Here is a 24,171-nt window from a genome sequence, read left to right on the forward strand (position 1 = left end):
CAATAAAAAATCCAATTGTCGTGAAAGCGCGACTGGTAGAGCAGAAGACATGGTTAATCGTCTTGGTATTATTTGCACAATAGTTGTTTAGATCTTAGATCGCTCAGTAAATCACGATTTGGTTTGTCGTCAACACTGCCAGAATAAAATCGAAAACATCATTCTTAAGATTCCACAAAAGTTTCCACAGTTGTTCGGAATAATGTTGATACCTTTTTTATTGTTCACTTACTGCAGTTCTTCCTGGTGAGTGTTAGTTTTTTTGGTATTTTTGACGACTATCTGAAGCCATTACACTTGATGGCATGTCATTCCTTTATTCGTTCAACCTTCAGAGTTCCGGTTACAAGAACACGATGAGGAATTAATTAAACTTCAAAACGGTATTTAAAAATCATCAAATGCAATAGGAATTTCATTCGAGAGAAGATTAAAACATTTATTCAGCCTCTCGTAAGCTTTTTCGTACTTACGGAGTTCATTTGTGTCGTGATTTTGGAACATTTCAAAATCGTTATTGATAATGTGTTGTGATATTTTCTGTACTCTAATTTGATGCTTTTGTCGATAGGAGTCATCAGTTATATCAATATATGTAATTACTAAATAAGTTGTAAATTTCATTGATAAGGCTAAACTGATACACACAAAATTCCCGTGTGAAAGAAGTTGAAAATATGCTTAGACTATTTATTTTGAAAATTTCGGAAAGCAATGATTTCCTTTAGGTTTAAACACTTTCATCAGAAAGTTTAGCGGTGCTATATACCTAAATTTTTTAAATGAGGAAACCATTCGGCTGTATTTAAATTTCGTTTTCAATTTTGATTTTATTTCAATTCCTCGAAAATATGACTTCTTTATTCTTTTTCACACTCGAAAGAATGATTTATCATGCTTTCATGAAAAAATATGGAATTGATCGTTTGAAAAGCCCGCTTAAATAGATTCTTCATAGTTTTGGTGCTATATGTCTTTTTTTTCTCAATTTGAATTCGATATTCAGTTTACACAAAATAAAGTCGTAAATATTTATTGCAATTTGTCTTGAAATTACAATGTGATTACTTGTGTAATCCGTAAACCAAGATATAAACCATACAAATTTCTGTTACAAATAAATTCGCTCAAATTTTCCCTTCTCAACAATATATAACATCAAATCATATAAATCATCGAAAGTTTCGGTTTCACACGGCAAATCAACAAAATGCAACTATGATAATCAGTGAACTTCAGACAATATACGGTGGCCACCTAGGTCTCCGGATTCAACACCGTCAGATTTTTTTCCTTTGGTCAAATAACAGGTGTTTTCTTCAAGGTATATAACTTTAAGTTGGCATTACTGTTCAAGATGGCGACCGATTTAACAGCTGTCAAGTGATTTATTCTCAGTTTGGTTTGGAAATTCGTCATGAATACACTCACGCCTGAACAACGCTTGCAAATAGTGCAATTTTATTTCGAAAATAATGGTTCTGTGCACGTATCGCGCACTACGTCCATTTTATCTTTTATCACTTCTGGTTGAATGGCTACGTCAACAAACAAAACTGCCGCATTTGAAGTGAAGCTAATCCTCAAGTGTATGTCGAAAAACCGTTACATCCAGATAAACTGACTGTTTGGTGCGCTTTATGGGCTGGTGGAATCATTGGTACGTACTTCTTCAAAAAACGATGATGGTCAGAACGTTACAGTCATTGGTGATCGGTATAGAGCCATGATTACTAACTTTTTCATTCCTGAATTGAACAACCATGATGTCCAGGAGCTGTGGTTCCAACAAGACGGCGCAACATGTCACACAGCTCGTGCCACAATCGATTTATTGAAAGACACGTTTGGTGACCGCCTAATTTCACGTTTTGGACCTGTGAAGTGGCCTCCAAGATCTTGTGATTTAACACCGCTAGACTACTTTCTGTGGGGCTATGTAAAGTCATTGGTCTATGCGCATAAGCCACAAACCCTTGACCATTTGGAAGAAAACATTCGCCGTGTTATTGCCGATATACGGTCACAAATGTTTTAAAAAAGTCATCGAAAATTGGACGTCCAGATTGGACTACATCCGAACCAGCCGTGGCGGTCATATGCCAGAAATCATATTTAAAATGTAATGCCACATGATTATCATGCGGATGAATAAAATTCATGTCAATCGAATAATCCATCCTTGTTTTATTGCAATTTAAAGTTCTATAGCTCTAAAAAAAACACCCTTGATAAAAAATAACATTTTTAACGTGATAATTTTACAATTTAAAAATTTTGAGAAAATCGCGCGGTGTTGAATCCGGAGACCTTGGTGTCCAGCGAATATTTTAATTATCTGAAGTTCGTACATTATCACAGAAATGCACCTGGTTCATTTGCCGCGTGAAATTGAAACTTTTGATGATTTTTATAATTGAATTTAAAACAAATATATTGCAATAAAAAACAAATGATTCTCAATATTATCCTTAAATTTTCAATGCATCATTAATACGTGATGTACAATAAATGTTGCTTCAAGAAAGAAATTGATTTTACACACTGAAAACCGAATTTTAACCGAGTCAAATGTGTTTTCTCTGAAATATTATGTTTTTTATTTCACTATTCAGCTGGAAATTTCTATGTTATGTGATTTTTCTTCATGAAATAGTGATAAGGTTTTTTTTCAAGGGCGCTGACTAGATCTCCAGGATTATATCAGCTGACCCCACCAATTGATCACGCAGAGGGCCCCACTTGGGATCCACGAAAAGGACTACTTTTCTACGTGGACATTCATGCTGGCACAGTTTTGAGTTATGAGTATTGCAGCGGAAAAACTCACTCCTTATCTTTATACGGAGATGTCACTCCAGTTATACCCTCGAAAACAGAAAATATATTTTTGGTCGGTTTGAACAGATCTGTGGTCGCTTTAGAATGGGATGGAAAGGACAAGATCGGTAAACAGAAGATTCTTGCCACAGTATCGCCACAATATCCAAGCAGTAGGTTCAACGATGGCAAGGCGGATAAAAGAGGAAGGCTATGGTTTGGTAAGTTTTTAGTACCATCTATTCGTTTCGAGAACTTAATATGTAAAAAACAATCCATTTCTCTATGATCTAACATGATCCAGAGTAGATTAATATGCTCTTACATATACTCTTATTGGTGTAATGCTCTATGTTTCAATTGAATCTAGAGCAGAGTAGAGTTAATTGCTCTGACCACTCTTAACTGATCTGTATCTATGAATACTGCCATATATTAAAATTCTATGGTCAAAATTTATCCTAACCTCAAACTTAAATTGTTTATTTCGGTTGGAATAAAAATATTCAAAATGATTTTCTATTTTCTTTCAAAGGAACAATGGGATATGAGAATTCTTCAGGAGTGCTGCCCGATGAAGGTCTACTTTATAAATTTACGAAAGAAAATTATAAAAAACCTACCCCCGTGATTGCTCCAGTAAACATAAGTAATGGCTTGGCTTGGAACAAGAAAAACGACAAATTTTATTATATTGATACACCTACCCAGAAAATTGTCGAGTATGATTACGATGACGAGAAAGGAGAGATTAAAAATAAGAGAACTGTTTTCGATATAAGAAACCAGTCTCATATTACTGGATACCCAGATGGTATGACCATCGATGAGGACGATAACTTATGGGTAGCGCTCTATAATGGGGGTGCTGTTATTAAAATCAACCCTAAAACTGGAAAATTATTACAGGTAATAGCCAGAGTGACTGTAAGCTGTTGTAAAGATAGGTGACAAGTGGAAATCCTTATATTTATCTCTTTTTTCAGGTTATTGCAATACCAGCTCATGCGGTTACATCTGTGGCTTGGGGTGGCCCTAAATTAGACATTCTATTTGTATCAACGTCCAGATTTACTTTGAAATCTGAAGAGAGAAAGCAACAACCTGCAGCTGGAGCAATTTTTGCTATCACCGACTTAGGCACAAGAGGTCTACCTGCTTTTGAAGCCGACATTATTGATGCCATTTGAAATATTGATATACTAGAGGCCGTATTCAATTGATACTCAAAACAAATAATATTTGTTTATGATATTGTTGGTATTTAAACCAAGATTCATTCTTGAAAGTTAATGATTTAAAAGCTATATTTGTATATCATTGAATACAATTGTATTTAATCAATTTCGAGTGAGATATACTTCAAGCATTATCGAAACAATAAATAATAAAATACATATTCAGATTATTGATTTTAGATTAACCGCTATCTGTAGTTCAGGAAAATGCCACCAGGAAGCGCAAATATAGATGATTCTTTTATGTTTATTATCGTATATCTACAACACCTGAATTGAGAGAGGAGTATTATTTAAAAATATTCAAAAAATACCCTAATTTTTTCAATAGAACACATAAGAATGAAGATTATTAACTTGTATTATTCTATGCTTCACTTCTATGAATACTATCATAACCTCATAAATAAACGTCAACCTCAAATTTAGGATTTACATTTGCTATCGACTTCACTTCCAATAATTTATTAATTTTGATTTATCTGTGGTATGGATGAAAGATGATTATTATGAAATGCAATGAATTTGCAGTCGTCTTTATTTTTTCAGGGAATAATACATTAACCCCAGGATGAGATTGTCTCAAATTCGGAGCTTAAATGCTTTAACTGCTGCTATCACGAAGCCCCATCGATATTCTTACACTAGAACACATCCTACCACTTTGGTAAAACCAGATGGATCTTCTTTTACCATAAGATATCATGAACCACGGCAAATCATTACGGTGAATAATTTTATTGTGTAGAAACCATTTCTAACTGAGACTTGTAGTTTCAGCAATTTTTTCTATGCATTAGTATAGTTTTTGTATTGAATCGAAGTAATAACACCTTCTGATTTTTCAGTTTCCTCTTAATATTTGGACCCTAAGTGAAGCTGAAAGGAAAGCTAGAATAGCATCAAGGAAACCCAAAACTAAAATGCAATACCATGATGATTTAGATGATACATTCGACTCCAAAAAATACTTGAAATATGTAGTTAAAAAGAAGTGATATGTAATAGTCGCCATTAGTAGTATTAAATGAGTAATTAGTCGTCTAAATGTTGTTTCATTCATTTACTAAATGAGAAATAACTTGACGCAAGTCACCTGTTCTGATAAAATCTCTTATCTTAAGCATAATAATGTTTAATTATCACAATCAATAGGTGGACAGTGAGTGTCTTTTACTGCTTCATTATATCTGAAGACAAATTTGAATTTCTTATGTATCAACATATGTGATGTACTTTCATTATGGAAATTATTTAAATAATTAGGAATGAGAAAGCATGATTTCACTTTCATCTTAAGAAAGGATCCCTTATAGATCCAAGTATTACGTTATCACACCTTACATGACAATGAGAATTTGTAGATGAGACGAATTACGTTACAATAAAAGTTATCATTATGGTGAATCACTTTCCCAAAGTTAGTTTTAATTGTTTATTTGAACACACCGCTGAAATTTTCCTACTTTACGTGCGCGCGCAAGCTAAATCGTACGGTATCATTAGTTAATCGCGATGTTTCTAAGGAAAGAAAGAGACAGAAACTAATGAGTATGAGTTGACTTGGTTCATTCAAATATGGCAGCTGCTATGTGAAGTTGAATTGTTGAATGGAGTTTACTACTGAATATCATGTTAGTACGTTCAGAAGAAATCGCTTGAGAGAAAGCTGAGCTGTCATTGAGCTTTTTATTTACATACTTCAAATTGTGTTCGAACTGCACATACCATAATTCAGAAGGGAACGGTAGTTGTAAACTGAAGTCCTGCAGAGTGATTGAATTTTGTCAACGAATGTTATGTGTATGTGATACCCAGGAATCCTTTTTTTATCTGAAACAGTTTGGAATTGTATCATACAACTTAGAAGGCAAGGATGTGTAAAAACCTCTCGTCAAGTGCGCTTAGGAACTGAAAATCGTGAAATTGAGAACCTAAAAGTGTCAAATCAGTGACGTATTTTTTGTTTATAATTGAATAATGTCATTTTTTGCTGTGAATACCGAATGTGGCTCAGAAAAAAATTCGAAGCATGTGCGTCAGTAGAACTTGCATAGTTCGCCGTGTAAGTTATACGAAAATATGTACGAATTTGGTTAACGATACGTAATTTTTTTTATTGAGCAATAACGATGCACCCATCCAATAAAGATGACACAAGTTCCAAAATTTCGTGCATATATGACACACCCTGTGATCCCAAAGATAGTGACTATGAGAAACTTTTTTGTCCCAATAATGAGCTGTCAGAGCCCCCAAGAAATAGATGTGATAGGCTCAAGACTGGTTCCTCCTGTCAGGCCTTAAAACATGCCGTCTCAGCCCTGCACCGCTTAGACGATTTCCACAAGGAGAAAATTGGTTCTGGCTTCTTTTCGGAGGTCTTCAAGGTAAGGACACTCTATTTACCATTTGCTAAACGGAAATCTAGGTCAGAAAAAAAGATAACCTCGCGATAACCATATACACCTGCTTTGAAATGGGTCGAAAACAAACCATAATAAACTTTGCGAACGATGAGCTTTTCCAATTACCCTCTGATTACAATAACTGATGTATTTCAGGTAAGAAGTGATCAATTCGGTTAAAAGTATTATGATCATATGGTCTGGTATAAGCGAATCCCACTTAACTCGATGTTAAGTACTGTTTAGTGTAACAATTTCATTATTTTATCGTCTTGAGAGTGCAATTACTCAAACGGGAGTTCTGATATCAAAACCGTGACTTCATCATTGCTCGTTCTCATTATTCCTGCTCCTAGGACATAAAACTAACGAGAAAATGCATGCCTCTTTAATTGCAGAAACGTCTTATGCACCAGCTGTAGGTACTGTTAAGTATTATTAAGACTTTATGCCGTTCTGTTCGAAAAAACACGAAACCAGTGTTTTGTTTTCCAATTTTCTACTTGGCACGAGTCCACGCCAGATATACAGAAAGCAAAATTGGCAAAGCAAGCGTTTTTCTTGTTGATATTTACGATATGAAGAATTGGGACGCCAACTTGAAAACACAGATTCTCAGTTTTCATTCAAGTCACTAGAATATCATCGATATTGATTTCGCTGCTGTGAAAATCATTTATTTAATTGAAGAATTAAATGTAGCACCTATAAATATTGCTTGAATTTAGGACTGACTTATTTTTCTCATTTAAATCACATTTCGAAGACTTCAGAAATGAATTCTCACGTATTTAGCGTTTTTAATTGATACTTTAAATGTTGATGATTTTCCATTCATCAAGTTTTTTCCTATCAGAAAATTTGTCATTTGAAATGATCCTTCAGTTGATTAGAATTAAAATTGACTTTTCCCCAAAATATGGTATTTGAAAACGTAGACGTATTAGTATAATTATTCAATGTTTTGAATCTAGCCTGTCGGTTTTTTTCATTGGAATTCCAAATCTTATTGTTGTCCTTTTGTTGACTAATTTTTCCCACATTCTCGTGTACCTTTCTGAGAATTTCTTTTGTGACCTGTTATTCAGTTTCTTATAGAACATGCCTATTGGAACAGGTATTGGGATCTATTTTCCATTGGACGTGATTCTTGATCAAATTCCTCGAGTAACACATTCCAGAACGTCTTTTGTGACCCCTGTCGCATGTTTTGAAGAGAAAAAAACATAGTATGAGAAAATAAGGATATGTCCAAGTTTCAGCATTCCCATACCAATTTTGAATCATTGTTATCATTTTTTTTATTGATCTTTCATTTCATGAGTAGGATATTAATATTTCACTCGTTGTATTCGGTAGCTTCTGCCAACCCCCAAATAACAAAATTGTTGAAATCGAATAATCTGAGAGACAATTTAGTTGAAGTGTGGTAGTGAGGAATAAAGGACGAACATTGTACGCATTTCTGCTAATTTCTCAAGAAATCAGCCTTGTCAAGTCCAAATGCGGGCTTATGTTAAGGTTAACGACTGGCGCCGCAGAGTACTCGTGCCGATATGTCATTGAAAAAATTCAATTGAACCAGAAGAGTCGAAATAGTCACCTACTGAAGATATTAATACTAACTTGTTTATGGTTTAGTTTTTTCAACTACCTAGGTACTTCAATTGCTTTCGATACTAATGCATTTATGAACATAACATTAACTAATGGAACTCACTTCAAGTTAATTGCGTATTTAATTTTTTTTTTCGACCAATTAAAAATGTATATACTTAATTGTAAAATGTATATACTTAATTGTCAATTCATACACGTATTCCATTAACAGTTGAAAATAAAATTTTTGTTTTCGGCCTCAGCCAAGCCAATTTACGGTCGAAATTCTGAACCTTGTTAACATTCTGCCATAATATTTTTCATGGAGTCGATAATGAATGCTTTTCGCACATCAATATGATAAATGTACATAATCTAATTCACTCATACTTCTAAGAACACTCGAGATATTTCGTAAAACTTCACTTGAAATTGAGGTTTTTGACATTTATCGCGTTGTTCTGACAAGGGCATAGAATTATACACATATTAATTATTTGATATGAAAAGTCCACAGTTTAATTATTGACCTTGTTATCATTTGAAACCATAGAGGAATAATATATTAAGTCAATTTCAAATGTTCAACTCTACTATATGCACAGAAATATGTGAATTTAACCGTATTGTGTTCAGTTGTCAGTTTTTTTATGTTTCGCATGTGGAAACATAGAGATGTGTTCTTTTTCTTAAATCCGAAGGCCTTCGTTAGATTTTCGTTCGCTACGGAACCCTGGCACGCTCGTTTCCTTGTTTCCGGTCCGTTTTGCGTAACCACCGACATCGAGCGTATTGTTTCGTTCTTCCCGAATTGCGTTTGCCATTATTTTATAGCCGCGTTCACACGATTAGTGATTAATTAATTAGCGCGTCGTTTATGTAAGACCCGCTGTGTGCTGCTGTGGAAGCGGAAATTGAGACGTCGATTCGAAGTGTCGTAAATGTTTCGGTATACGTAATTATTTCGACGTCATCCTGTCTCGTCTCAACTTTTTTTTCTCTCGAGCGGATCGAGATCTGGCGATGAAATTTTTTTTCGAGGCTCGAATGACGTCGAGTGGCAATTATAATGTGCAACTAGGGATTCATCAAGCCAAGAAGCTTGACATTTTAACCAACTACATGACTTGAAAATCAAGCTCGTGAAAAATTACATACTAAGCTTGACTTGACTTGATTTTGGATATTTTTTGCTTGACTTGATATCAAGCTACTTGATATTACTTGAGCTTGATATGCAAGCTTCGCACGGCATATATTTCTGCAATCTCTTGCGCACTCAGACTAAATAAGGGGATTCCTCGAGCGTCGAGAGCCTGAAACATTCGCCAGTGTGACTTTCTTAGTAGTTTTCTCACATTTCTAAGGAATATATTGGTAGATTTTGGTAGTTTCAGAAATATCTTTCTAAACTTGGCCAAAATTGCCAAGGATTTCTTATCAACGCCAGCATCTTCAGCTCCTGTTGAGAGACAATTTTCCAGAGCTGCTCTTACAGTTACAAAAACCCGCAATAGGTTAGGCGACAAATCTATAAGATGCCTCAAGTGTCTCAGATCCTGGATGGAAAATTATGAAATCAAACAAAGCCTGAAGTTTGCTCAATATAAAAAACTTTATTTTTTTATTATTTCTTATTTCGTCATGATTCATAGTGATTTAACTTATGTTTCTGTTTCGAAAAAGTGGATATTTTCAGTTCTTTTATACAATTAGTTTGATAAATAAAAGTATTTATTGCTAGGCTCCTTCTCATTTCATCATTTTTTTTATTGTTGTGACACTACTCGATGAAACTGCCAAAAATCAAGTAGCTTGATATGATTCAAGTATTTAATGAATAAATGCTTGACCTGAGATTGAAAAACTACTACTTGACTTGAAATCAAGTCAAGCTCAAGCCAAGTTACTTGAAAATCAAAACAAGCCTTGAATCCCTATGCACAACGATGTTGAAGATTCGTCGTTGGGAATGATATACCTCGATGAACACCCCGTATATAAACAGCAGATCACGTACGGAAATATACCTACTTTACCAGAACTTCTTGCAGAGGAGAAAGTACCCCAACTGAATTAATTTCATTATCAAGTTGGCCGATGAGACGGTTCTAATTGGTGTTTTCGACAAGATTCAATGACGCTAGTCAACGGACCAACGTAGAAAGTGGATGGCGTACTTCTTCGATCATGTGTAGGCGTCACGATCTAGTCGAAACTTGAAAAAACCATTTTGGTAAAAAAATCAATCGAATCGAGAGAAATCTTATGCGAAAATATTCGCGAATTCTAGGATCTTTGTGAATGTGACAACGCCGCATTCTTCTTAGGGGAAGTTCTGTGGTACATTCGCTCTTTTTGATCTTCCGTCACTTTGAAATGTGACATAGAAATTGTTGGAATGAATATCATAGAAAAAGCAAGTTTTCTTATTCTTTAATGAGTGAACTACTGTGGGAATTTTGTCGCATCAGTGTGATATTACGTATTTTTTATGAATTTCGTTGATATGTCTTGTCGAAAAAAATCAATTTGAAAGAAATGAGACAATTCTCAAGAATTTCAAGTAAACGTTTGTAATAATCGTGTGACATGGTCGTATTTTCCGTCAACGAGATATTTTCTGCGTGAACCGGCTAGGTAATGAAGCGGAAGACCCGTCATTAACATTTTCGTACGTTAATTGCGTTATTATCGCATTTCCAACGCAGGGGCAACAATTCTATGCTCACTGAGTACTTCCCACATCCTTCCGATGGCTCGAAACAATTTCATTATTAATTATGTGTCTGATCGAAAGAAGAAAAAACACGAGAAATAATTATTGTAGTCGCTATATATATATATATATATATATATATATATATATACGACTTCCATTCTTGACAAGGTCGTCGGATGCAGTTGTTATTTCTATTTCACGATATATCATGTACAAGAACAGGCGAACAATTACGGACATTTTTTTCTCTGTGGTTTAATGATCAATAATCTGCAACAATGTAATATAAAATTCTCCCATTGACGTTCGAGAACGATGGAGAAGGAAGCTGGAACGCAAAGTTCTGATTTTTTCTCGCTTTTCTCCAGTAAAAGTTTCGATTGCCAGTTTCCAAGTTTATGGGGGAAATTCTGGTGTTGGCGCCTTGCAAACATTTGCACGTTATGAAGATTACGGAGAGATCATAACAGGATTATTGCTGTGGTTTATAGTTCAGCTCAATTCAGTTTAATCCGTTCCTCTGATTAAGAACAAGAATACTATATAATCTTCTCAGTTCTATGATTACCAGGCAACGCAGTTAATCTTTGTTTCAATTTTCAATCCATCTATGTTAATATATGTCAAACTGACATCTGATTCTAATATGTGTCTATGAATATCTGTGTTCACATATATTGAGGTTAGTTGTCAAAGTGACGTCTCGACATGGACATAGAACTTTTTCTGTTGAAAAGACCATAAAATTCAAAATTGTCGGAAACCTTGAAATGTAATCGAGTACTCTAATGGCTATAGAAGAGTGTGTATAAAAACATCGAACATAAAACAGAACACGAACTGCAATAGTGCAGTTGTAAGTAGAGTTGTGAAAATGTTAAAATGCGTTTCCCATGCTTCTTGATAAAGGCGATAATGTTGTTTGCGTAAACGATCACTTTCTCTGAAACGATTGTGAATGAATGAGAATGAATGAGTGATTTCCGATATTCAGCAAATAATAGTACCGGATTTCTGGGAAATTTGAGGAAGAATGAAATTCCCAGATGATTAGAATTAATGTCCCATTAGTGTTGTTTGCATTTTGCGTAGGAATTCAAACATTCCTTAAAGTTTGCTATTTGGTTTGAGGCGGTTAAAATTTTTATGTATTCGAACTACATATTTGTAGTTTTATGACATTTTTATTATATTGATTAGTTACCAATACATCCATTATGGAGTATATTATGCCCTTGGGTATAATGTAAATAATAAAAACAGATAAATAATTTTTATATCTCATTAATAAGTTTTATTAACCAAACTATAAGAAATTATGGACATTATAAACATATTTTATGCGAATTTATAGGGAATTTGCAATACTGAAAGGATCCCATGAATGTTAAATTACCTGAACTCTAAATAACTCTGGAAAAATGTTTCAGACTGCATCTGAACAGCACAGTTTCACTTCAAGAAAGTTTGGTACTCTTTGTCGTAGGAGTTTCGTGCCTTTTTGGCAATGAGATTCCCACTGCCTTATATTTTTTTTCTGGAAATTTCACAATATTCTTCCATTTCTTCAATGTTTACATTTGAAGTTTGGCAGTTTTTTCATACCAACGATAAAGCGTCTAATAGAAAATTAATATAATATAAATACATTTGTGGATTTAGTAATTAACTAAAAAAATTGCATGAATTGGGCTTCGAATTGCCTCTGCATCCACCGTATTCGCCAGATCTGGCCCCCAGTGACTTTTTCCTGTGTATCAGTCTATACAGGGTGTACCGTAAAAAGAGGGATCTATTTCTTTCGGAATATATTCGAATTGAATTTTCCATTCTGCAACAGCCTGTAAATAGTGTATATCAATGCTATAACGCGAATATTTAATTCTACTCAATGAAATTTGCATAATCTTGTTTGTGGTGGTTTGATTTCGACTTGGGTGAATCATCGCGTCGTGCGCGCTCAAAACCACACTATTATTATGATGGAACGTCAGTTTTCTTGGGGGGAAAACGGGCCGGTTGCCAAATTCGATGCAGATAAACGGGTAGTGACGCATTATGCAAGGAAAATCGTAATAGATCGAGCGAAAAACTCGCCTGGAATGCGGTGTAAGTGTAATCGATCAAAAATTGGCGGTTACATCTGTTGGGATGAAATCCGAGGCGGTTTCGACCAATTATCACGAGAAAAGAAGCTATTGGTCAGGAATTTTCACCAGTTTGGAAATTTTTTTTAGGATTGAACTCATTACAATCGATACTGTGCCTAAAATGATATTTAGAATTTATAAAAGACATATTTATGTTCCTGTTTACGAACTTCATGAGTTACCCATCTGTCTGTCATTATATGATATTATGATGAGAGTGCATAGAGTATTAAACATAAATAGAGAGATCATATGTTATTAACAGTAAGCAAATTTTGTCCCCAACTATCAAATTTGACATGAAGCGCGCGGAAATGAAAACATATCAGTGATACGATATTTCTCTCAATTCGCGAGTTTCTCCACAAAGAACGCACTTCTTATGTCCCATGGTGAATCGAAATATATTGAAATCAATACCTATATATATCAGAAATTCAGAAAACAAACTTCAAGCGCGCCAAACGACGTGAAACAACCGATGACACTAGGAGAGCAAAAGTTGCCAAACTTTGGATTTCAGCAGGTTGATACAGAAAATAATAAATATTCTGCTTGTTATTAATTCGACAATTAGGAAAAATATCGGATTCCAAATATTCAAATTTGCATATTTAATCGGGAATCACTCAAATAAATATATTTCATTCAATATAATATACATTCATAACGATAGAGTAAAATTGTGAATTTGAAAATATATCACAATCCGACAACGTAATCTAACCATGTTGGGGACATGTAAAAATTGTGTAGACTCCCTCTATCTATGTTTATTACTCTGAGTGAGAATGGCAACCCTAACTGATAGCCGATCGTTGTCAAGACCAATTATCTCCGTCAATCGACTAGGCAAGACGTCGCTGTTTACTTACGGATGGTCAGGATCGAAAGGAAAACCTTCTGTTTTTCGTCGGAAGATGCCGCAGATCGATCTATAGTCGGTCCTCGGGAAATTCTGAAAGCTCGTAAGCGATTCGGATCGAAAATTCTCGAGACACCGCATACCGACCGGTAATTTTTAGATCTCTGGGAAAACAGGCGGATTTGGCATCGGCTGAATTTTCCCGGAACGAAAATACATAGGTTTTGGCGAACGCACGTCAACACGTATGTCTCTATGTATATCGATCGCATCTCGATGTGAATATTGTGAATCATCACTGGCTGAGTTGGCCGAAATCGAATAATCGGGGTTTTGGGGCAATGTACCTACTGCCGCTGAGTCACACAAGCAGTCTGATATGACCCATTTAGATTTGTTTTTGGGGGAGGAGTGAGGGTCGTACGCGTTTTCGACCTACCCCCGTAGGTGGGTTAAATGTTGTTCCGGTGTTTGGATCCTGTTCGTCGTGAGTTTGATTCATAGAGTAATAAACATAGATGGAGGAAGTATTCGCAATTTATACATGTCCCCAACATGGTTAGGTTACGCTGTCGGATCGTGATATATTTGCAAATCCACAATTTCATTATATCGTTATGAATGTATATTATATTGAATGAATTATATTTATTTGAGTAATTACCGATTACATATGCAAATTTGAATATTTGGAATCCTATATTTTTCCTTATTGTCGAATTTATAATAAGCAGAATATTTATTATTTTCTGTATCTACCTGCTGAAATCCAAGGTTTGGCAACTTTTGCTCTTCTTGTGTCATCGGTTGTTTCACGTCGTTTGGCTCGCTTGAAGTTTGTTTTCTGAATTTCTGATATATTTAGGAATTCATTTCGATATATTTTGAGTAAATATGAAACTTTGATTCCCTATGGGACAAAAGAACTGCTTTCTTTGTGGAGAAACTCGCGAATTGAGTGAAATATCGTATCACTGATATGTTTTCATTTCCGCGCGCTTCATGTCAAATTTGATAGTTCATGTTGGGGACAAAATTTGCTTACTGAAAATGACATATTCTCCCTATATCTATGTTCATTACTCTTGGGTTCCATTGGATGGTAAATTAAATTGTCGTACAAACTAATTCTCAATTTACGACTATTGCCGAAGTTGTACTTTTCGTTTTTTCATTTTAGTGCACTCGCAAATGCTTTTTTTATCGTCGATAAGCGATAATTATTTTAAAATCGTCGACACTTTTTAAGAGCTCGTTCCCTGAACAGATGGGTCCATAATTTTCCGTTTTAACGATGTCTGCAGTTTCAGAATTGGTTTCGCGAATGGACACAAACGATTCCAAAAATAATTACCCAATACATATTTTCTTTCAGTATTCCAGTTAATTTCAAAATTGCAGGTTTGGTGGAAAATAATTTTGGATGAATTGTCATTTGACAATTTGAAGCCGATTGCAAAATTACGCGTGACCAGAACCATAGAAAATTCGAGAATAATATTGGAAAAAAAATTTTTTCTGTGATTACAGAGCTGATCATGAAATTTTTCAATAAGAGGTTTCATTTTGAATAGCTCGCTATCTGGGCAGCTGTCCCTTCTGAAGCTGTCATCTATTGACATTTGACAAGTAAAAACTACGCCATTACTAAAAATGCAACGATACACGCTTATTAAAATTCACTACAAAAATGGCGAAAATTTTGCAATGTGAAAACTAAAGCACTTTTCGATCATCGTGAAGCACCTTCTTGGCGAGCAATAGGAAAACTATTTAAAAAATATGAGTTGTTGGAGCAAGTTAGTGATGTGACGAATCGAAAACGTGTGCGTAGCTCAAGAACAACTGAGAATATTGGCGATGTAGTCCGTAATGTTGACGAAAACCCAAGTTTGTCGAATCCTCTTGAATCTTAGCAATTAGGCTATGATTAATTATTATTTTTTTGTTGGATTTTGGAGATATTGATAAGGATGACGTTCATTTTCAACAAGACCCTTATAAATGGAGTTATCAAATCCTTAAAAAATTCAAGCAGATTATAAACAAAAAATGAGGCAATCACTGACGTGATGTCGTTAGCTTTTGAACGTTCGTTCATTTATGCGCCAATTGTAGCCTTGGATATACGGTTTAGAGTTCTGTGGTCTATAAGGGCTCAATTGTCCCATAAATGAACGAGAGTTCAAAAACTTCACGTAAATATTTTTTTCATTCATTTTCGAGCGCTCGTTCCCCGAACAGAGCGCAATATTAATTAGTCATAATGCCATCGAATGAACTGAGCTATAGCCAAGAACAACTGATTTCAGTTTCCGGCATAGAATGTCCTGGTAATTCCCAATGTAAATCACAAAGGAAATGTACATATATCTTTCTCTGTTTGGCCGGACGATCAAAATATATTTAGATAATTGATAGAAAACACAATGATTACGAGCTATTTTAAGAACGTCCCACGTACTTGATATCCCAATAGCAATTATATTAGGAGGAATTCATTCAAGGTTTGCGTCGAAGGTTAGAAGAGCCATTTTTTTTCGGGAAGACACCGCAAATTTTACTCATTTCCTGTTTCTCATAGAATAATAATTATATCATCAAATATTTAAAAAAAACTTCGGAATTATACTGAACAGAAACAAACAAAAATTCAATTATGTATTGAAAAAAAAAATTATGTTTCTCATGGAACGTTTTTCAGAATTTTCTGCCTCAAAAAATGACAACATTTATTGTGCTATAAAAAATAGAACAATAGTATACAAACTACCACAATAATCTGGTTTATTATCATAATCATTGCCGAAATATTTTCACTAATCTGATAAACGAATGAAAAACCATAACTGGAAAATTTCGGTACATATTATCGTTTATTCCTAACCAATAAAATTTAAAATCATATTGTGTTCTCATGGTGATAAAATATAGGTAAATGTGGATTAAAGTTCAAGGGATCGACAATGTTTTTTATCGCAGTGCAAGCATTATAAATTGTTTTATGACGACAAGGACTGATTAAAAAAAAATTCACTCAAGGATCTTAACCGTGTACAGCGATCAAACGTTGAAGCGCATTAGTATTCCTGATATGTTTAGACCTTCAGGTCCCTCCCAAGTTACATCTCATGACTATTTTTACGTGTGTTTTCAGAAATCTGTGGCGAGGTCAGTCATGTAACTTTTCTTCGCAGAAAATCTTGGATTTCCATGCGAAATAAGTTCACCACACTGAGGCTGTATTTTTGAGCACTCGTTTATCGAACAATGAAATTGAAGGTATTTCCAATAAGAGGTTTCATTTTGAATAGCCTGCTATCTGGGCAGCTGCCATCTTTTCAAGTTCGACAAGCATTGAAATTGTTCATATTCACTACAAAAATCGTGAAAATTTTACAGTCACAGTTTGCAAAACTAAAGAACTTTGGGCTCGTCGTGAAGCACCTTGGTGCTGGTGGGAAGTTTGAGCTGTTGGGATGAGTTAATGATGTGAAGAGTTGAAACCGTGTGCGTCGCTCAAGAACAACTGAGAATATTGCTGCTATAGGCCGTAATATTGACAAAAATCCAGGTTTGTTGATTCCTCGCCGATCTTGGGAATCAGGCATTCAACAAACGATAATACTGTATTTGGCATGAAGATTTAGGTCTTAAGGCTTTTATTGTTCAGTTAACACAAGAACAGAAGTCGGTCGATCACCAGCAACGTCATATCTTCGCTGATTGGGTCTTTGAAATGCATCAAGATGATACGGATTCTCATCGAAAAATCTTCAGTGATGAGGTCCCCAAATTCTATCAAATTGTTGATATAGGTTTATTAGAGGGAGCATATGTCATTTTCAGTAAGCAAATTTTGTCCCCAACATGAACTATCAAATTTGACATGAAGCGCGCGCAAATGAAAACATATCAGTGATACGATATTTCACTCAATTCGCGAATTACTCCTCAAAGAACGCACTTCTTATGTCCCATGGAGAATCAAAGTTATATATTGAAATAAATACCTAAATATATCAGAAATTCAGAAAACAAACTTCAAACGCGCCAAACAACGTGAAACAACCGATTACACTAGGAGGGCAAAAGTTACAAAACCTTGAATATCAGCAGGTAGATCCAGAAAATAATAAATATTCTGCTCATTATAAATTCGACAATTAGGAAAATATCGGATTCCAGATATTCAAATTTGCATATTTAATCGGGAATTACTCAAATAAATATATTTCATTCAATATAATATACATTCATAACGATATAGTAAAATTGTGGATTTGAAAATATACCACAATCCGACAACGTAATCTAACCATGTTGGGGACATGTAAAAATTGCGTATACTTCCTCTATCTATGTTTATTACTCTATGGACATGTCATAAAATGACATGAACGTCAACTGTCAGTATCACATTCCAGCGTTGCGAGTAAATATGCACATTTTTTACTTGTTATTTTCAATTTTCGACTGTAATTTTTTGTCGACTCCTAGCTATACGCAGCCGCTGTATTTTTAAAATACGTTTTCATTAATTTATGTTATGAGCGTAAGCGTATACGAAATTCTTCGAATGGTATGCATTTGGCATGGTTGCAACACGCTTCATACTGTACTCCGTCGGAATGTGAGAAAAATTGGGAAATAATCCTAAATAATACAAGTGAATTCGCCTCCTTATTTCCCAATTTTTCTCGCATTCGTCAATTTTGAAACGGTAGAACTTTCGGTTTTACGAAACGCTTCAATTTCGTCTTTAATTGTTTTATTCTTTCACGCTTCATCATCGAATTTGTAGGCGTATAGTTTGTTTATTCAAATACCACTATTGGATTGTTATTGTGTGTCTGTTGTCGACGATAGTTTCCAAATAAAGCAGCTTTTTGCAATTAGGTATAATTTTTTATGATTTTTGCAGATTGAAAGGCTAGAACGGATTTCGCCATATACGAGATTTTGTTAGTTTCGTCTTATTCGTCGTAAATTATAAAATATAGAGTTTACAATTTACAAATGCAGTTGAATCTTAATTGAATTAAAGCAATGGTATATTGGGTCGAAAAAGTACCTACTGGTAAATTTTCGTAAGTAATTGCACAAGTGCATCAAAATTACCGATAATTTTGCATGACAGCGTGTTGTCATAAAAACTGCATGAGTTCATTTTCATTTTTGGAGAAAGAGAGACACCGAAGGTGGAGGGCTCTTTCTCCAAAAATGAAAATGACCGAATGCAGTTTTTCAAAGGAAACACGCTGGAATGCGAAATTATCCGGTCATTTTGATGCACGAGTGTAATTCGGGGGAATATTTCACGAATAAACTGATACAATACTTGTCAAACTGATGTAGAATGGAATTGTCATAGATTCGAACAATGTAAGATGCATAGAAACTATGCATCTATGAACAGAACAATTATCGCAGTGCAGTTTTGCTTCCTACAATGCAATTATCGCTGTAATTTTTGATAATTGTTCTTCATATACATAGAATTTTTGACAGGAGGGAAATATTCGGTAAAACAGAAAATATACAATGTAATTTTATGACTTGTCATAACCTAATGAAGTGATAGTTCTAGTTACAATGAGAGGTACCCTTCAGGATACACAGGCTTTTGAACTTAATTTTCTTTCATTTATTTCTTTAAATTCTGAACGAGTATGAATAATGATCTTTTGAATTTTATTTTGGAGGATGTTTTATTCAGACCTGGACTTTTGAATCGCCCTGTGTTTTATGTAATAGACTTAAGCCAACAAATAATCCTTCAGGAATCGAATCTCATCGTGTGTATTTAGGACAGTTATGCCAAGTTATTTCGATTCCTAGCAGAACAAATATTTTGTGGGAACTTTTTGTTTATTATTCATCTCACAGAACATATCAAGTTACTTAAAAATCGCAATTACGCTGCTGATAACGGAGAAACATCGTGACAAATTCATCGTTATACTGAAAGGAATTCAGGTCAATTCTCCACCCAGAAAGTACGAAAACAATCCGTACAATGTTTTGGAATTTTCGCGACTAATTTACTAAACAATCTGTATATAGCAGCGTAGTCCAATTGGGCCATAAAACAAACGTTGAATTGCCAACACCGGATTTACCGTTGCCCAATTGGCCGATGCAGAAGGTTATTTTGTTTTTAAGCATCGCTGGCATTCATTCGGCAGGCAAATTTCAAAGAACCAAAAAGGAAAATCTCACAATAAAGTTATCCTTTCTCCTGAAGAGAAAAAGCAGGTGGTAATAATCAGTTGGTTTATTGGCAGCAGAATGAAGTGCCTCAGGGTTTTCAATGATAAAAAAATAACACAGCAACCACCGTGTTGACGAAACAATTGTTGTGAACTTAAAAATATTCGTAAAAATAACTGTAAATACTGATCAAAAATACAAAAAAAGCTTTTGGTTCTTGGTATTAGATAATTTGGCGATAACAAATAATGACGAAAAACGATTTCCACGCTTAAAAAGCTGATTTAAGTGCCGTTTTCACTCATACAGGATGTTCCTAAACTGGAGGCATATTTTTCGAATCATTTTAAAACCCATCAGATCTTTTTTTTTTGGCAGACCACTGGTACCTAGTTTAGAAAAATGTAGAAAGAAACTTTGGTCCAGTACTACACTTTTTGGTGTTTTATAATTTCGTCGTATCTGCTACCGATTTCTAGAAAAAAATTCAAATTCTATAGTAATCCTAAGGAAAATCCAAATATTTATGAAGATCCAGTTAGCAAGGTGTAATGAGTGAATTAATTATATTTTTTGGTACTTATTTACCCAATTTGTAGCGAATATTGATAAAGATTCGATAAACAGGAATAATTGTCTCAAAAAAGTAGGACTGCAAGAAACACCATGTATCTCTAAAACAAAGCGTCTATGTTTATTGGATTTTTTTTCTTAAAATTAGTAAAGGATAGGGATTCACGACAATCGATTTTTAAGCTAATTGATTTGGGCTTGACTTGAAATCAACTCAAGTTCAAGTCGGGTAGTAGTTTTTCAATGTCAAATCAAATACTTGATAAATAAATATGGACTTGATTTGACATTGAAAAACTACTACTTGACTTGAACTTCAGTTGATTTCAAGTCAAGTCCAGATCAAGTAGCTTGAATATCAAGTCAATTTCAAGTGAAGTAGTATTGTTTCAATGCTAAGTCAAATACTTGATGAATAAATATGGACTTGATTTGACATTGAAAAACAACTTCTTGACTTTAACTTGAATTGATTTAAAGTCAAACCCAAGTCAAGTAGCTTGAATATCAATTCAAACTGTGGATCCCTAGTCAAGGAATCTCTCATTTTCCTTTATACCTCCAGTTTAGGAACAACTCTGTAGATTAGCAAAAATCTCGACTGAAATCTGCTAGAGAACTTTTTTCGTGTCCTCCAGTAAGAAAACGACGACCCGACAACGCCGCTTGTTACGACAGCGTCCACAGAAAAGGAATACTCGCTGGTACCGCGTTCGGTTAAGTAAGTCGCCAAATAAGCGAAAATCGCCTTCGTCGCCTCGACACACGTAATTCGGAATCTCAATTAGCAGCGCTGCTGCTTACTCTGGTTTCGACCGTGTGCAAGGTCAATATCTGCCCGTGAACCGGAATCGATGGCCGACCTCACCAGCCGGTCCGAGGATCGATATAAACGCCCGGAAAAACGTGCTTCCCTCTTCCACCTCGATTTCTCACGTTTTACCGCCGGAAAAGCGGATTTCCCGAAGGTTCCGGTGGTCTGCGAACCCGGAAATGAGATCGAGACAGACTGAAATCGTGTTTCACAGATTCGACGGTTTTGACGCTTCCGTTTGACGAATTTGGGATTTCGATGATCCGGACCATAGATCTGAAATCGTGTTTCACAGATGTGATGGTTTTGACGCTTCCAGTTTGACGAATTTGGGATTTCGATGATCCGGACCATAGCTCTGAAATCGTGTTTCACAGATGTGGTGGTTTTGACGCTTCCAGTTTGTCGAATTTGGGATTTCGATGTTTCGGACCATAGATCTGAAATCGTATTTCACCTAGTGTTTCACAGACTTGACGGTTATGACCATAGAGTAATAAACACAGATAGAGGGAGTATACGCAATGTTCACATGTCCACAACATGGTTAGATTACGGTTGTCGGATTGTGATATATTTTCAAATCCACAATTTTACTATATCATTATGAATGTATATTATATTGAATGAAACATATATTTTTTGAATTATTCCCGATTATATATGCAAATTTGAATATTTGATATCCGATGTTCTTCCTGATTGTCGAATTTATAATAAGCAGAATATTTATTATTTTCTGTATCTACCTGCTGAAATCCAAGGTTTGGCAACTTTTGCTCTCCAAATGTCATCGCTTGTTTCACGTCGTTTGGCGCGCTTGAAGTTTGTTTTCTGAATTTCTGTTATATTTAGGTATTTATTTCAATACATTTTGAGTTGATTCACTATGGTACATAAGAAGTGCGTTATTTGTGGGGAAACTCGCGAATTGAGTGAAATATCGTATCACTGATAGGTTTTCATTTGTGTCATGTTTGATAGCTCATGTTGGGGACAAAATTTGCTTACTGAAAATGACATATACCCCCTATATCTATGTTCATTACTCTGAGGTTTTGACGTTTCTAGTTTGACAAATTTGTGATTTCGATATTGCGGACCATAGATCTGAAATAGTATTTCACCGAGTGTTTCACAGACTTGACGGTTTTGACGCTTCCAGTTTGATGAAATTGGAATTTTTATAGTTAGGACCATAGATCTGAAATCGTGTTTCACAGACTTGACGGTTTTGACGCTTTCATTTTGATGAATTTTTGATTTCGATGGTATCGATGTTTCGGACCATAGATCTCGAATCTGTCAAAACGTTATTCGGTTGAAACTACGGTTTTTTTATATATTTTGAGCGAATTATTTGAGAGGTTGAGTCGAAAGTCGTAGGTATGTCGTCTCGGCCAGTACCCACCTCGTTGAAAAGTCTCCGCCGACTAACCTAAATACCTGAGTCCGATCGTTCAGAGCCATCTGAGCCGGTGCATTATTTAGGAATGCACGAATGCCAAATATCTGGCTGGAATTCACTAGAAATAATGAAAAAAAAAAACGCAGGCTCGTGTTACGTATAAGTACGATTAGATATCAGGCGTTTTCATGTCGGTGAATTGAATGTTCAACGCAAAATTTCGTCGGGACTGTATATCGTTGGGAGATTAAAAAAATTCTTTTCGTATTTATACTTCGGTATAACGGAATTTATGTATGCCTTTGTCAGTTATACTGAAATTTCGTGTGTATATATTAGTAATGATGTTTAGATTTTTTTTAATTGTTTGCAGGATGGATCTAAGTTCATAACAAGAAGACGCAACAATTTGATTAAAATATCGATTTCATCCGGAATGGAATGTTATTCTTTTATGATTTAGTGTCAATATTCAGGGTGATTCACGAAGAACGTTGGTTAGAATATTTAGAAGAAAGTCTCGATTTTAAACACTCGAAATTTTATAGTTAAGCTTTGTTGATAGAGAGGAATTCTTGGAAAATTTTCAGATTTGTTCGACTTCCGATTTCACCGGAAATAATACCCACTTTCATTTTTTAAATGTAACACCCAGTTTTTTATTCATAATCAGATTACTCATTGAATTCTACATTGCTTTAATGTATTGCACATTTCCCTGAAATCTGGAAAAAGATTTTCTCAGATAATGCTTCATTCCAGTGTTGATATTTTTGAGATTTTTGCAAGGAAATCTCTTATTTTCTAGCTTCTCATAAGACATACGAATGCTTCTCCTCCTTTAATTAAAAATTCAATAAAACATACAGGGTGAATCGATTTCAATGTCAAATTCAGTCATGACAAAAACCTCGAAACTAGTTTTTTTTCAATGAAAACCCATTTTTTCTATTCTCAGGTGGAATCTACGTCAAAAAATAGTGTATGAGTGTAAAACATAGTATTGCTGAAATATATTTTCAAATTTTGCATGATATTTGCCGAGTTGATTATCGAGAAAGTAAATAGAATTAATCTTAAGGGTTATATCCTTGAAGGTCTGTTGATTCTTCGGGAAAAACTTTTCGAAAAAAATTCCCTCAATATTTTCATCTTAGAAAAAGGTGGTGAATTATTGACTTCTAATGCTGAGACACCCTGTAAAGTGGCATATATCCATAAGTGTAAAATCAAACCTCACAAGCAATTAGATATTCCAAAAAAGTGATAAATGATATCCTGTTGAAAGTATCACATCATTTTTTTTTCGATATTCTGTGGTGCTGATGGGACTATCCACAAGAAATTTTGTACGATTTCAT

The 24,171-nt window shown here is 34.8% G+C and overlaps 2 protein-coding genes across 2 annotated transcripts in view; both read left to right on the forward strand.

The window, feature by feature from the left end:
- Positions 1-4,226, forward strand: LOC123680748 (regucalcin-like). Its single transcript, XM_045618798.1, has 4 exons — positions 1-246; positions 2,677-3,041; positions 3,356-3,729; positions 3,807-4,226. The coding sequence occupies exons 1-4, from the start codon at positions 203-205 to the stop codon at positions 4,008-4,010; spliced, it is 987 nt and encodes a 328-aa protein (XP_045474754.1). The 5' UTR covers positions 1-202; the 3' UTR covers positions 4,011-4,226.
- A 1,397-nt stretch (positions 4,227-5,623) lies between these two features.
- The window catches only part of LOC123680746 (dual specificity testis-specific protein kinase 2), a 35,594-nt gene continuing 17,046 nt past the window's right edge, over positions 5,624-24,171 (forward strand). The window contains exon 1 of the mRNA XM_045618795.1: positions 5,624-6,448. Coding sequence (XP_045474751.1) covers positions 6,191-6,448 — 258 coding nt within the window. The 5' untranslated portion in view covers positions 5,624-6,190. The remainder of the gene's footprint in view (positions 6,449-24,171) is intronic.

This window comes from Harmonia axyridis, chromosome 5 (genome assembly GCF_914767665.1).
Source record: "Harmonia axyridis chromosome 5, icHarAxyr1.1, whole genome shotgun sequence".
Taxonomy (NCBI): domain Eukaryota; kingdom Metazoa; phylum Arthropoda; class Insecta; order Coleoptera; family Coccinellidae; genus Harmonia; species Harmonia axyridis.